This window comes from Catharus ustulatus, chromosome 5 (assembly GCF_009819885.2).
Source record: "Catharus ustulatus isolate bCatUst1 chromosome 5, bCatUst1.pri.v2, whole genome shotgun sequence".
NCBI lineage: Eukaryota > Metazoa > Chordata > Aves > Passeriformes > Turdidae > Catharus > Catharus ustulatus.
The window spans coordinates 13,186,010-13,201,103 of NC_046225.1; the positions used below are offsets into that span (position 1 = coordinate 13,186,010).

General features: G+C 41.3%; 1 protein-coding gene across 6 annotated transcripts in view; it reads left to right on the forward strand.

Annotated features, from left to right (window-relative positions):
* Window positions 1-11,820, forward strand: part of NR3C2 (nuclear receptor subfamily 3 group C member 2) — a 246,091-nt gene extending 234,271 nt beyond the window's left edge. For all 6 annotated transcript variants that reach the window (XM_033060511.1, XM_033060513.2, XM_033060512.1 and 3 more), the window contains exon 9: window positions 8,112-11,820. In XM_033060511.1, the coding sequence (XP_032916402.1) occupies window positions 8,112-8,267 (156 nt within the window). In that variant the 3' untranslated portion in view covers window positions 8,268-11,820. The remainder of the gene's footprint in view (window positions 1-8,111) is intronic.
* Window positions 11,821-15,094: the final 3,274 nt, after the last annotated feature.

Consider the following 15,094-nt stretch of genomic DNA (forward strand, 5'->3'; position numbering starts at 1 on the left):
GTTGTTAGATGAATTTAAGAAGTTAAAATAAGAAAGTAGAAGTCATTAAGGTCAAAGGTGCAGGGTCAGTGTATTATTACACATCCAACATGCCTGATGTGCCAATAAACACAGAATTCATTTGGTGATCTTTTACAGCTGGGTTTGTAACAATGATGACTTTAAAAGATGTATTGAGACCTTGGAGCCATCCTGGGTGTTTGAAGCTTTATTTGAACTTTTCAAGTGGAAGATTCCTTGCTGGGTTATTTCTGCCACCCTGCCTGATTCCAGCACAAGGTGTTTTACACATCTCAGGTGTGAGATGTGGTGAAGGACAGAGGAAAATGAAAGTTTGGTCTCAAAGCACCCGTGCTGCTGATGCCTCTGCCCAGAGTGACAGAGTGGTGGTGGTGGTGGTAGGTGTGGTAGATTCCAGAAGGAGTGTCCATAATGTTGAGCTGTTCAACTGGGAGCAGCCTGGTTCTAGCCAGTGTAATTAATGGTAAGTGCAAAGATTTACCCCTGCAGCAGCAGGGCTGTGTCTCCTCTAACTTGCTCTGAGGGAGCCTGCAGCCTCTACACAGGGAACAAGGGACCCAGCTGGTAAGGTCTCCTCTAGCTGAGGGTTTTCCTAGTGCCCCTGAGAGTTCCAGGGTGAAAAATCCGTTCTGGCACCCATCCTCTCTGAAGCTGTGCCACGGTGCAGTGATGGGGGACTCCTGGGAACAGGGAGAGTGACCTTTAGTCAGGTTTAGGTACATGAGATGAGGGCTCCCAGCGAGCTCATCACCCTCCCAGTAAAAGCTGGCAAACTGCAACAAAGGCCAAAACTGCCCTACTCTATCCTGGGTGGGCAGGGAAGCATCTTTGCTGCATGAAGAAGCTGCAGCACTTGCTTTCAGAGCCTGCATACAAATGCACATCTTTGTCCTCAACTTAAATTTCATTTTGCAGAGACCGTACAGTACGGTGCACTTCAGGTCAAATCGGTGTAAGAGCCTGAGGTCTGTTTACAGAATGTACATATGGAATTATTTTTCAAATATTGTTCTGTTGTTCATTAAAACACTGCAAACCTTAGTGGGAGGCAGGGAGAGTATTATTAGTACTGCAGTAATAGCTCATTCTTCAGAGATCAGGTTTCACTTGCTCAGTGCCAGCAAAGGAAGTTGTAGTGTTCTAGTGGAAAGAAAAGGGATGGGTGATAAAATCATTTGCAAGAATTCACATCTGAACCTCGAGGCAGCATAAGAGACCCCTGCATTTATAGAGTTTTCTAATCCTCCTCAGGATAGGCAGTGTCTGTGATTTGTTGCTGAAATGGGAGTGTTTGTGTGGTTAAGGTGACTGGATGACAGGCTTATACTTACTGAGGGCGCTCCCATGTCCTACAGACATTTTCCAAAACACAGCATTAACCATTGGGAGCTGAACTAACCAGAGGAAACAGGCTGCTCTTGCATTTTATTTAATTTTTAATTAAGCTATTTTTGCATTACTTTTGTTTTAATAGAGCACTTTCTTTCAAAGGACTTTTTAAAGAAAGTCCCATTGTCAGCAATCTCTGTTAGAAAGGCCGGTTGTCTCCACAACAGTGCTTCCTTTCAGAGATGATACTGGAGGCTTGTTCAACAAGGGCACTTGTTTATTTTTTTTTCTTTAAAATTGTCTTCTTTTTTTTGCATTTTGGTTTTTGAAATCCATCAGAATAAATTTAGACTGGTGGTAATATTAATGAGAAGTGAGAATTAATATTCTCTCCCCACTGCCTGTTAGTGCAGAATCTCTCCGTTCAATCGACGTGAATGCAAATTTTCTGCTCGTCTAGGAGGAACACTTCTTCAGCTCTCACCTGTGTATTTTTAACTTACTCCTTTTTAATTTTAGAGGATCAGAATATGTTTGGTGCTGGGCAGTCCAGCTGGAGCTGAGGCCCCATGTTTACATGCTGCTGAAGTCTGGCATTGGCATTTTAAGTGCAAGCCTGAAGGGGCTGGTGCACAATTTGTGCTTGTTCAGCCCTTCTGCTGTATCCAGATTGTCCATCTGAGCAGAGCAGTATCTCATCACTCATGGAATTCACTTTACCTGAGTGTAGGGGCAAGCAATAAAAAACCCTGCTCCTTTGCACCTCCAGACTTGCTTTAATCAACCTCATTTTGAAGACATCTGTCTGAGGAATATATGCAATACAGTGTGTGGAAATACCAAATTACAGTATGCTTGGCTTATATAGTATGAGGAAGAAAAAGAAAACCCAAACAAGATGGTTTTACATTGCTCAGTATGCTAAATCATTCATTCACACAGCAAACATATGTGCAGGTAGAAAAGTGCCGAGCTGAGGAAATAGAGACATTTTCAAGAAGGCCAGGCAGGCACTTAAGTATTTGAAAACATCAGCAACTTTATTTAATGATCCATAAAGCCTCAAAGCACCTGAAAGGTAAGAGATGGAAACCCATCCTGGGCAGACAAGATGAACAGGGGTTTGTGCATGTGCACACCTGTGCTGAGCCTTGAAGCCTGCCTGCAGCCTCCCCTTTCTCTCTCTGTTTGCGTGGTGCCAATGGGGAAGCTGTGGGTGCTGAGGCAGCAGGACCTGGGTTAGTGCTGGACATGGCTGTGATGGGTTAACAGCTGGACTCAATGATCTCAGGGGTCTTTTCCAACCTTAATGATTCTATGATCCCATGTTTCCTTCTTGTAAGGATTGTACTTCTCTTATTTTGGGTGGTTCATGTGCATCATTTCCTGAAGAACCACAGCGTAGCAAGGACAGCCCCCCCTCTCTACCTACACCTCAAAGGTTTTGTGCCTGTGAATGGCTGTGGGCATTTCAGGGAGAGATGCACATGCAGCACGGATGGAGGTGAAGTGCCTGACAAACGCCCTCAGGAACATTAGAAACAGATGTCCTGCACATGCTATCAAAAACTTCATTTGGATCCTCCTCAGCGTCTCCTGTTGGCTTTGGCAGGAAGGGCTGTATCTTGCATGGCAGGCCTGGTTTCATACAGAGGCTGTGCAGTGTGTGTGTTAGGCAGTTTGCAGAACAAAAGCTGAATTTGGTTTCAATCTGGCTGATACTGAACAGGCTTTGAGTGAAGAGGGCTTTTGTTTCGATGCCATGACATTAAACCCTAATGTGAACCTTCCCCTTGTCTTGGCAAAGCAGCACCCTGCGCTGTCATTTGCTTGTTGACATTTTCTGCCAAACAAAAATAAATTCTTTAAGGCTCATGCTGCTGAATAATTAATTTTTTATGGTTCCTGAAGGGAATATTTTATAGCTGAGGTGGATCTTTCCATAGGCTGAGAGTGCCAGGATTTCACTCGCTGAAAAAGCTGACAGTGGGAATAAGGGCACGGATCCTCCGGGGGCAGGGCTGCAAGGGATGCTGTGCTGGATGCAAATGTGCCTCTGCAGGTTCCTAATGCTGCACGTACAGAGCTGCAGATGAGCCCCTCAGCTGTCACCAACACCTTTGGGTACACTTACTTCTGCTACTGCTCTGCCCAAGGTGTGTGCCACAGATGATGAGCAGTTTGGAGCCTCGTTGCAGTCCCAGTGCCTGAATTCTCAGGGTGAGCATTTTCTCTGTTTATTGAGAGGATAGATCCAGCCTCTACTCCCAGAGCAGCAGCGATGTGGGAGTGTGCTAGGTGTGTGTTGCTGCAGCTAATATGCATCTGTTAAGTGAGAAATTGATTCCCAGCTCCCTAATGCAGACAGAAGCTACTCTGAGAGTCGTCTTGCTCAGTTTGTGATGGTTGGATCTCTCTTCCTTCATGTTAATCAGTGTTTGCTGGGGATGGGCAGAACCCTGCTGCTGTTGGAAGAAGAGCCAAAGGAGACTTGGCTCAAAATTTGGGCTTGCCAAGGGATGAGGATGTTTCATTGGTGTGTGATGCTGTGAGTGCATCCTCCAGGCACTGAGCATGAGTTGAATTTGGGTTCTTTTGTGGCATGTGCAGGTGTCAGGTGCTGTGGTTTGGTGTGCACGTGGTTATGAAGGAAACCTGAAGAAATGAGTGCAGTTCCTCAGTCAGATAAATGCAGAAGCAGGCAGAACCAGGTCCATGTTTACTCTGCCAGATACTGTTAGTGCCTAGTCCATATGTCTTTTATCCACCTTTTACTCCTTACTAGCATGAGGCAAATACTCTGCATAGATATAACCAGACTTCATCCCTTGTTCTTCCCTGTGATGGTGGAAGGCTTTACTCTTGGCTTAGAGTTCAGGATTTCCCAGGCAGCCTAGGAACTGGCCACTGTGGGTCACCAAAGGAAATATGGATCTCCAAGAATCAGCCTGTAAGCCATCCCACAGGGAATAACTTAAGGGAAAAAGCTTCCTTCCTGAGCTCTTGGAGTAATAATTATTTTGCATACAGGTTTTTCATAGGACTAGAAGTAAAAAAAATATAGTGGTAATGGAATAACGAAGACCTGGTTGGCAGTGGTTTTCCTTAGCCTTCCTGGTTGTTGGAGCAGGAGCTTTGTATCCACTGCACAAAGTGGAAAAAGCAGCAAGTGACAATAATCCTAAACTCAATGAGGGCTCTGCTGGTTGAGGAAAGAGCTGGGTGGGCAGAGAACCACTTCTGAAAGGGACAGACACAGACAATTTGGAGTGTCTTTTTTTTTTTTTAAATATAGAACACTGAAGTTTCTGACAGTAATAGCTGTAGCTAATAATAAGAAGAAATTACTCAGCATTGTGTTGTTACCCTACTGCTGTCTTAATTGCTATCTCAGTAGGCTTAATCACAGAGATGCTCCTGATAGAGAAGTGACTGTGGGCTTTCATACCACACTCAGAGATTCTGAGGGATCTTGGGGAAAATGAAGCACAGAAATGTGCACCCTTGCAAATTCAATAGTTCTTACCATTTCTGGAAATGCAAAGGCATCATGGTGAGAATTCCAAACTAAAATAAATTCTTTTTGCTGTAAAAATGGGGCAAGTGCTCAAAGGTCACTATAACTGCATTAACTTCAGGGACTTCATTAAAGGATTCATTTTTTTTTAATTATGAAGAACAGTATGCAGGAAAAGTCCATTTTATGGACACCCCACCCTAATAACAGAAAATTACATTTGATTAATACTCCTATTTCTCAGAGGTGCTCCATACAGCATACAAATGCAAAAATTGATTAGGTAAAAATATCAGAATTGCTAAGACTGCTGTGGCCTTGAAAATGTTTGAAGCACAGCACACTCTGCAGGGTAGTGATGAGGGAATTGGGAATTGTTTTAGTTGTGACCTTAACTGCACTGCCCAGCTCTAAGTCTTCAGAAGTGTGCTTCAGTAGCTGATATAATTGAGATTGTAGAAGCCAGGATGTTTCTAGTCACCCTTGCACTGCTTGTGCAAACAGCAGTGCTTTTTCTCTCAGTGCTAAATGGGAGTTGTCTGTCACACTGCTGGACTGGGGAGCTCTCAACTTTGCCAGTATAAACCACCAGAAGTAGAGGGTAGAAGTGGTCAGCTAAAGTGTAGTCAGGAGTTCTCAGAGCACAGAGATTTTACAAGGCTTTAAAAAACAACCAGGAGTGTACTTGATCTAGGAAATTCATAAGGCACATTCAGAGGTGCTGGATATCTCATGTTACCTTGCTTGTCAACTGTGGTGCCTCAGTCATCCCAAAGACAGAGCTTGTGTGTTCCAAGAGAAAACAAATTTTTTATATCCTTACTGAAGAGGGAATTTCTCTTTCAAAGCAAAAGAGCATCTAAATTATTTACCTGTTACAAATCAAAACTACATCAGACAAATGTTGTTTGGGATGCAGAAGCAGGGACTTCAATTTCAAAATTAGCATTGCCGCTGGGACCTGAGTTTTTCATCCTTTTAGTGCATCCTCATGCCAAGGCTGCTGAGCTGGCAGGGGGCTGGTACTTTTGAAAATGCATGGGAGCACACCTGCAGAAAATAGCCTGCTCATGGCCTCACAGCTTTATCTGTCTGACCTTAGCACGGTGTTTACATTTTCGTACTTCTGAGCTGGCTTTTAATTCTGCCGTATTTGTACCTCTTTATTTTAAATTAATGCTTTCCCAATCCCTAAAAGCCATGCAGCTTTGAAGGCTGGAGTTAAAAAGATCCTGACTGCAATCCCGTGGTCCTGGTGACACATGGGGTCACATGTGTGACACACATGCTGCCTCGTTCACCCTTTTTCTTATGTGGATGATCATTGTCAAGTATGTTAAAGCTGATAGCTTAAGAAAGTGGAACAAAAGTTTTAGCAGACTAAATAGGTATAGAAAATACATTATCCTTAGGGTTTCAAACCCAAGTATGACATGACAGGAGGGTTCTAGGGAATTTCTTTTAAACTGTTGTGCAAACTTAACCTTTCTCCTCTGTGGTGAGATTAGTAGTGTGTTGTGCTATGATCAACTCTGTGATACCACAATCCTGGTTTTTACCCACTGGGCTGCTGACTTGTTCATTGAATAGAATAGATTATGCTTCTTTCATTAATGTTATTTTTTATTTTCCCTTGTCTGTATATTTGCCAGTACATAAATGTGTACTTGGTACTACTAAAAGCCTGCATAGAAGTCAGAATCAGTAGTTTCTAGGTAGGATTTCCTGTGACCTGTCTCACTGAATCCAGAGGCTCCACACGGGTGTGACAAGGCAGGAATTCACTTGAGCTGCACAGAAGGCAGTGGGACAGAGGTGGCCCCAACCCCCTCTCACATTCAGTGATGTGAAAGAAGTTTAAGAAAAGGAGCACATTCGCAGGGTCATTGTCAAGGCTGTGCTGAGGTGCAAGGCTCACTTTGCTTAGGGCTGGTGTTTGATGCCAGAGGCAGGGAGGAGGGAGTGGCAATCACACCAGGACACAGTTTCCTTCACTTTGATTTTGTGCTGTTTAGAGTATTTTTGGCACACAGTATATGCAGTAACAACCTCCTCCTTATGGGTTAAGTAAACCTTTGAACATCAGCATATTTTCCTTGAAAACCGGATTATGTCTATGCTACTTGTTTAGCATGCATCTGTTTAATTAATTAGTGTTGCTTCATGACATGCCAGATCATCAGGAATGACCTAAGCCCCAGCAAACAGACTCATGTAGTGCTCAATAGCAGCGAGTCATGTGTTTGAGTGATCTCAGCACTTCTCTGGGATGTTCATAAACTGCTTACATGTTTGCAAGAACAGCTGTGAAAGTCCTGAAAATGAGCAGTAAGGTATGGTGCTACAGGATGGGAATGTTGCTGCCCATATTTTTTTATTCATTCATTTTCTGCCTTCCAGAAGTCCACTTTTATTTGCTCTATCTTTAACAGGGGCTTTATGGTAGAGTGCAATTCTACATGGTAAAAATTGAAATTACAAACTTGTTTGATGAACTACACAAGCAGAAGTGTTTCAAGTCCTCTGCAAGGACATGAGGTGCCAAAATTAATTTAACACTTGAATTTTTAAACAGCAGAGGCTCTTTCATTCAATCACACAACAGTGCGTGAACTGCACTGGAAGTTCACCTGGATTTGCTTCATTCCTTCACATTTCTTAAAGACTGGGAAGAGTTCAACATACTGTAAGGCTTTAAGAAGTGCATTTAGGTCACAGCCACCAAAAAACCTGTAGATTGTGTAACTGTAAAACCTGAAATGCCGCTGTGTGATGCAGGAGTTGTGCTGTTGAGCTGCAAACATCAACTGCTCTGGCAGTTATAGGTCGTGGGCCCTGGAGAGTGCACTGAAGTTAACCAAATAATCTGATTTAATGAATGTGTATCCAGCTGAAGCTGAGACATACAATAGTTTATGGCTGATCTTTTCCCTCTGGGCAGAAGGCTTTATTTTTGTAGACCTGAAGTTTTCATGGTGGCCAATTGCTGTTAGTGAAAGAAAAAGTGCAGCTAGGCTGAAAAATCAAATCTGTGGTCTCTTGGGTTTCCTAGTTTGCTGATTTTTAATGAGTCAAGTGGCCCTTTGGCATTTGGGTTCTTTTGTTTGCTTTATAACCCCTGTAAATGGACGGTCAGGTCAGAGTAAGATGTTGTTTCTTGGAAATAATCAATTATCAGTAAGCTGTTGCTTGCATGCAAAAATCTTAGTGTTTTTCCTAAAAGGTGTTTCTTTCTGTATTTCAGCTTGTTAGTGACTTATTGGAATTCTGCTTCTACACCTTCCGAGAGTCTCAGGCACTGAAAGTAGAGTTTCCAGCCATGCTGGTGGAAATCATCAGTGACCAGCTACCAAAGGTGGAATCTGGGAATGCCAAGCCCCTGTACTTTCACAGGAAGTGATAGAAAATGTCTTAAATGGAAGAACTTTGCCTTAAGTTTCCCTGTGTTATTCCACACCCATGAAGGACCCAAGAAACCATATTTTAAACATGCTCTTTACACTTCAGCAGTCTCTGAATAGTCTAAAATCATACAAAGGGTTTGGGGGAATGGAAAGGAATTGACTCGGATTTGGCAAGACCTAGATGTTTGGAAATTACCCCATAACCCTAAAACACCTAGAAAATGTTCCTGTTCCTCTGGATGAAAAGCCATATCTAGTCAATAACTCTTTGATTTTGATATTTTAACAGATGGAGTTTTAAATATGCCATGTAGTTTCTGGTATTGTTTGCTTGTTTTAAAAGGGTTCGAGAACTAATGAGAACTTTTTAAAGCTTACCCTTGGTTTGCACATAAAACGTAAAGTCAATATGGGGCATTAATATTCTTTTCTTTTAAAAAAAAAAAAAAAAAAGAAAAAAAAACAAACAAAAACTATATATATATATACACACATATATACACACACACAAACCCTAACGTGTAAAGTAATAACAGAACATTTGGTGTGGAATACTGTTATCCCCACCTGTGGCATTTGTTATCCCATGTTATCCCATCATAGATGATATACACTGTGTTAAGTGTCCATTTACTATTTAATTCAAAAGGATAAGATGTGAAAAACAAATGCCCTGGTATCAATTTATAGTATCTATTGTGCTGGCTTTACAAATAATTTTTTGCAGTCTTTTGCTGTACTGTACATTGCTGTATGTATAAATTGTGAAGGACCTGAAATAAGGTGTAAGGAACTTTTGTAAATGAGACAAAAAATCTTTAATGGTTAATAGGATGAACGGGAAAGTATTTTTGAAAGAACTCTATTTTGCTGGAGACTATTTAAGTACTATCTTTGTCTAAACAAACAAGGTAATTTTTTTGTAAAGTGAAATGTTCTGCATGCATAATGAACCGTTTACAGTGTATTTAAGAAAGGGAAAGCTGTGCCTTTTTTAGCATCATATCTAATTTACCATCCTACAGTATCTGTTGTAAATAACCACGCTTAACCTTTTCAGTTGTGTTTTAAGCCTTCTATTTCTCTCTCTGTTTTCCTCCCCTTTTGTCTCTCCTGCAAGCGTATGTGACTTGAGCACATCTTAGAACTCCTGCTTCATGTATCTGTAGGAAACTACACATTTTTGTGTTTGCCACTTTACCAAGGTTTCATTTAACAAGACAAATTATGGTATCTCTCCAAAGCTTTTGCCAGCTTAATGACCTAGTGAGTTCTTGCCCTCTATTCCCTTTCTCTCTCAGGGGAATGGGGGTGAGCAACACGTTGAATGATTTTCCTTTTTTTACTAAGGTTTCCCAGATTGTTTGGTTTTGTTTTTTTTTTTCCTTTGAATACTGGATCTCTGAAACATCTTCAAAGGTCAGATTATTATTTCAGATGGGGGAGAGCGATTTCTGGTTATGCAGAAGGGAACATGCAGATCATTACAGTAAGTATATCAAAGAGATTTGTACTGGTGAGAGGGATGGTGAGGGATGATAAGGGCAGATAAGCTGAGTGGAATTTTTAGTGATAAACTAAAAGCATCTGTAATTTTGTAAGCATTTTTGTAATAATCAGGATACATCCAAGAGGACAAATGTTCACACTACAAGTTCAACTCAGTTGGTCTGATTTTGTCTCAAAAATGTTTTCTCTAGAATAAGACTGCAAAGAAAAGAATTTTTGAGGTGATTTTCACTATTTCACAATTTATAAGCAACTACAAGATTTTGGAGTAGAATAGAGGACAGGTGAACTTTTCTGAGGCTCAACTGTTGCTACCATATGCTCATGTTTAAATAGAATAGTTTTTCAGAGTCCTAATCTGTAGTGTTCTCTCTGGGTGCCACTGGTATTTTTGAGCTCTAGTGTGTCCCTTGGCCGGTCGGAATGTAGCATTTCTTGTCAATGGTGGTCGAATTAAGAATTCTACACCCTTTCTGAACCCAAATTTGGAGGTGCACTGTGGTGCACTGAAGACAGTCAGCGCTACTTGTCTTTTTAAATGACACCTGCCTTATGCAATGGGTAATCTGTAAAGACTGTATTCAGAGAGGTTTTTTATATATAAATATATAGATACATATATTATTTGCATTTTGGAAGTCTAATTCATAGGCAGATCTTTCAATACTGACCTGCACAGCAATATGAAAGCCAAACTTCCAACGTGAGATATACAGCATGCAGACTGGTTGTTTACAGTAAAGACACAGTCATACATCCATCTTTAATTTACTTTTTTTTTTTTAAAGTCTAAAATAGAAGATTTCAAAGCCAGGTTCTGGGTGAATACAGTCTGCAGCAGCTTTTTATATTAACAAAGTTACTGCCTCCTTTTCTGTCTCAGAGTAACTTTGCTTGACTAAAATAGCAAAGCCATATTCTACACTTCACTGTTAAATGCCTGTCCCAGTCCAAATTGTTGTCTGTTTGCTCCTATTTTTGTACCTTATTACTTTTAATCTTGGTTTGGTACAATTCATAATTCACAGAAACTTCATATAATTAAACACACTAAATTAGTTTTAAAAAGCAATTTATATCTTTATGCAAAAACGTATGTCTGTCTTTGCAAACAACTGTAAGCAGATTATAATAAATCCTTTACTTTAATCACCTGTTGTTTATGAAACCATTCATTGATTATTATTTTTTGCTAGAGATCATTGAAGTAATAGCTACAATTGGATATAGATGTTGTAAGAGGCAGTATTCTCTTATCAAGAACACTTAAGCAGAATAGCCATCACTTTTTTTATCTAAACCTGTGTACAGAAAAAAGAAAAAGAAACCACAAAACCCAGCCCTAGTTTTTAGCTACCGGGAAGTTCGTTACATTCTTTTGAATTTGTTTAGAATGAAATAGGCATTTGTCTCCTGCAAAATACAAGACAAACTATAACAGCTTTTAGAAAGTGGGCTTTTGTTCATTGAGCTAAATTATTTTGTTGTAAGAAGGAACAGGGATATGCAGCAAGAGCATTGTATACACAGTTAAAATGTAAAATAGTGTAATGTACTGCAGTGGGTATTTCAGGAATACTACACATCGTGCGACTGAGCAGTTGCACGGAGTAAAATAGAAAAGACTAAAGTTTGCAATATCAAAATCTTATTAAAAAGATACTTTACAATCAATCATGCAAAAAGCTAATTCACAGGGTGGTGTTTTTCACTGACTTGTTTAAACATTTATGAAATTAAAAAAATCTACAGTTAATGCACTTTTAATTGTTTATTAAAGATTTGACTTTTTTTAGAGCAATGTTTTCAGCTGGAGGTCAATGACTTGATAAGAGAGAGACAGCAGTTCTGAGGCCAGGAAGCTCAGAGGAATGTTTAAGAATTTTTGGAGTTTAAATAGATTCCTGGATGAAAAATAAAAGCAGCCAGCAGTATGGTGTAAACAGTAAAATCTATGCATAATGATGCATTTATAATTAGGGGTTTGCTTCTGTATGTTTAAAGCTTTTTAAATAAATAGAAAATATTGTTTGGTCTTTATGTTAATGTCTGCAAGTACCTATTTTTCTTTTTTTTATACAAATTGTACAAATATACATGAATTAAACTGGTTTGATTGCAAGTATTTCTTGCATTTTAATCTCAGCTAGCTGCTGGTGCAGTGATACCCTTAGAGACAAGCCTTCTGCTCATGTAGGAACAATACAGAACCAGAGAGAGTGGGTTGGGTTGGAAGGGACCTTAAAGATCATCCAGTTCCAACCTCCAGCCATGGGCAGGGACACCTGGCCCTAGACCAGGTGCTCAGAGCCCCATTTAACCTGGACATGAACACTTCAACATAAAGTAACTTCAAGTGCACTGTAACATCTTTCTTCAGACAGCTAGAGTGTTGGTTCCAGCAATCTCTGTCAACTCCAGCGCTGGCTCCAGCCAGGGAGCAGCTCCTCAGGCTGTAAGACAGGGAATGTCCAACACTGGAATGTGGTTCAGTTGTACCTGGGTGCCTGTGCTTGACAAACAAGGTGCTGGCACTCTTCTACGTCCCACTGGAAGAAACAAACCTTCAGTAGGGCAGAGTAGTCTGGGCTCCAGTTTTTGTTCCTCTCCTGCTGCTCTTCCCATTGACCAAAGTTAGTGAATCCCTCTTGCCTTGAGAGAAATTCTATTTTATATACACAACATCTCCCCATTGACCCTGTTTTCTCAGGGTCAGACCTTTTCCACTTGTAATTACAGTAAGATACCAGGAATTTTATTTCTTCTTCTAACTATCTTGGCTGTTTTGGGCAATCTCTCACCAAGTTCTGCACAAAGCCTGGTCTGTGGCATAAGACCACCAGTCAATTGCATTTTGCTCTTTTAATAACAAGTTGCATAAACTTTTTTATTGCCAAAAAATCCTTGCACCTGCTTTCTCTTTGCTGAATTGTCAGAAGGAAAGAATAGTAGGGGATCAGCAATGTTAAGAAAATTTCCCATATGTTTACAAGCAGATGCATCTGTCATCTGCTGTTCTAGAAATACGACGATGCTATCGCTACTTAAAACCATAATGAAACTTGTAACCTGACCTCGAGCTGGGGCACTCAGGTATCTGCAGAGACTGGGAGTTCATAAGGAGTACAATTTTACTAAGAAAGGAGTGGGAAAAAATGCCCTTTCCTGTCAAAGATTTTGCTTGGTTATGCCCTGAAAAAGTTTTGGAGGTGCTCTTACTTTAATTGTAGATGTTGACAGGGTGAAGTTTATTTGGCGCTTACCTGTGGCTAGTGCAAGGACAGATGAGGGCAGACTGTTGGACTCTGATGTAGAAAACAATGTCTAAGGCACATTCAGCTGAAGAGGTGAAACTCCAGTGAAGACTTTCAGTGAAACCCAGTTTAGCACTGGTGCATTTACAGCCTACACAAGCCTTCTGTCAGCAGCTTTTCTCCTTAAACTGCAAACCAGGTAAGAATTGTCAAATGGGTTAAGAGAACGAGGAACAGCATTAAGGAAGGCAAGTTTCTGCTCAAGTCTCTTCTGTGACACAATTACAGAGGCTAACAGAAGTTAGCAGTGTGGCAGGAACATGTATTTTCATTACAGGACAGATAAATCAGCTAATGAGATTTTTCTTTCACTCCTCATAAAAGACGGCATCAGAAGAAAACCTGCCATGAAGATCAGCTGGGACAACACTTAACAACCTTCAGCAGCCTGAAAACCCCAGGGCTTTTCACCCAGCAGAGTGGAAGTGCTGCACCCTGGCCAGTGACTAACAGGCTATAAATTTCTGCTGAGCCCAGCTAGGCAGGAGTCTCAGCTTGGCCATTAATTATTCAGCAAACACATTTGACCTTAATCCCCAGGCTGGGGGATTCAACCTCTGGCCCCACAGTGATGGCAAGGCCAATGTCATTTTGCATAAAAAGCATGTTTGGTTTTTTTTTCTTAATTCACACTCTAATTTCAGCCCATGTCATGCATTCACTACCAGCAGCCGCAGCTTTTGAAAACTGACAAGTCCGTGGCCCTGCTCATAGTAACCAGCACAGAGCAAGGGAAGGGAACCCAAGCCAAGGATCAATTCCTCTGTGCCCACTGCTGTGACAGGAGAGCAGTTCTATGAAAGAGAACAGAGGCCACACTCAGGGAGAATGACCACTCCTGCTGCCAGGCCAAGAGAAGGATCCTGCAACCAGCTTTGTCCAGAACAGACTCCCTGTCCTTCTTCCTGTCTCAACAGCACATTACTGCACTCCTCCGACCAAGCCATGGATAAGACGGACAAGAGGCATGCCCTAAAGTCCACCTTCAGGAAAGCAAGCAATCTCAAAAGCCTAACTTTCTTTGTAACTTAGGTTTTTTATTTTACATTTTTTTAATCTTCACTTCCAAGCAGTCAGTACTGAGGGCATCGTTTACAGCTCTGCTCAGCAGTGAGGATGAAGAATGAGCTGTGCCATGGCTACTGGGTTGTGCAAGTCTGTACTTGGCACTGGTGTAACTGGGCTGATGTGGAAACCCATCTGGTGGGTAGCAGTTCCCACAAGTGAATTCCTCAGAGGCAGTGTGGTTAGCCTGAAAGCCAGATCTGATCTGGCTCAGCTCACACCACTGCCTTCAGACAACGGCTGGGACGTGAGAAAGTTTGGATTAGTGTTACCTCTGTTCAGTGTATCATTTCTCAGTAGAAAGGTTTTCTTCTTATTTGGGTTCTGCGTAGTTCCAGGAGTAACAAGAGTCTCAAAACATCTCACCTAAAGGTGAAACAAGCTCACAGGACTGGTTGGAAGAGACACTAAGACTATTATTCCTTCTCTATATACCTGTCTTTTTAAACAACCTCAGTTATAAGGAAAAAAGTCCCACCACACAGAGCCAGAGCTGATAAGCACATTGAGAATTTTGGGGGACAGCAGCCAGAACAAGATCGAACATGCACTGCAGGTTTAAAACAACAAAACAAATGGAAGCAACTTCCAAAGCTTGTAAGCTTTAAATCATCAGAGCTTCTCCATCTGACAAGCCAGCATACCTAGCTGCCACACCTGCAAGGTTAACACCAAAGATTTATATTCGCCCTCTTCTTTCAACATTTTCTACCAACTGGTAGCCATGAAAATCGAGTTTGGCACACAAATACCATCCTGCCTCCAGAATGAATCTTTAAGGCCACAGATGAGTTGATAGAGCTGTGAGCCCAGGCAACAAGAGACCCAGCCAGAACAGAGCTTTGCCACATGACCAAATCTGAGCAAGGAAACCTGCAAGCTGTTGCTGCAAGTACTGGTGCAGTTATTTTCATAACACTGAATCGAGTAGCAAA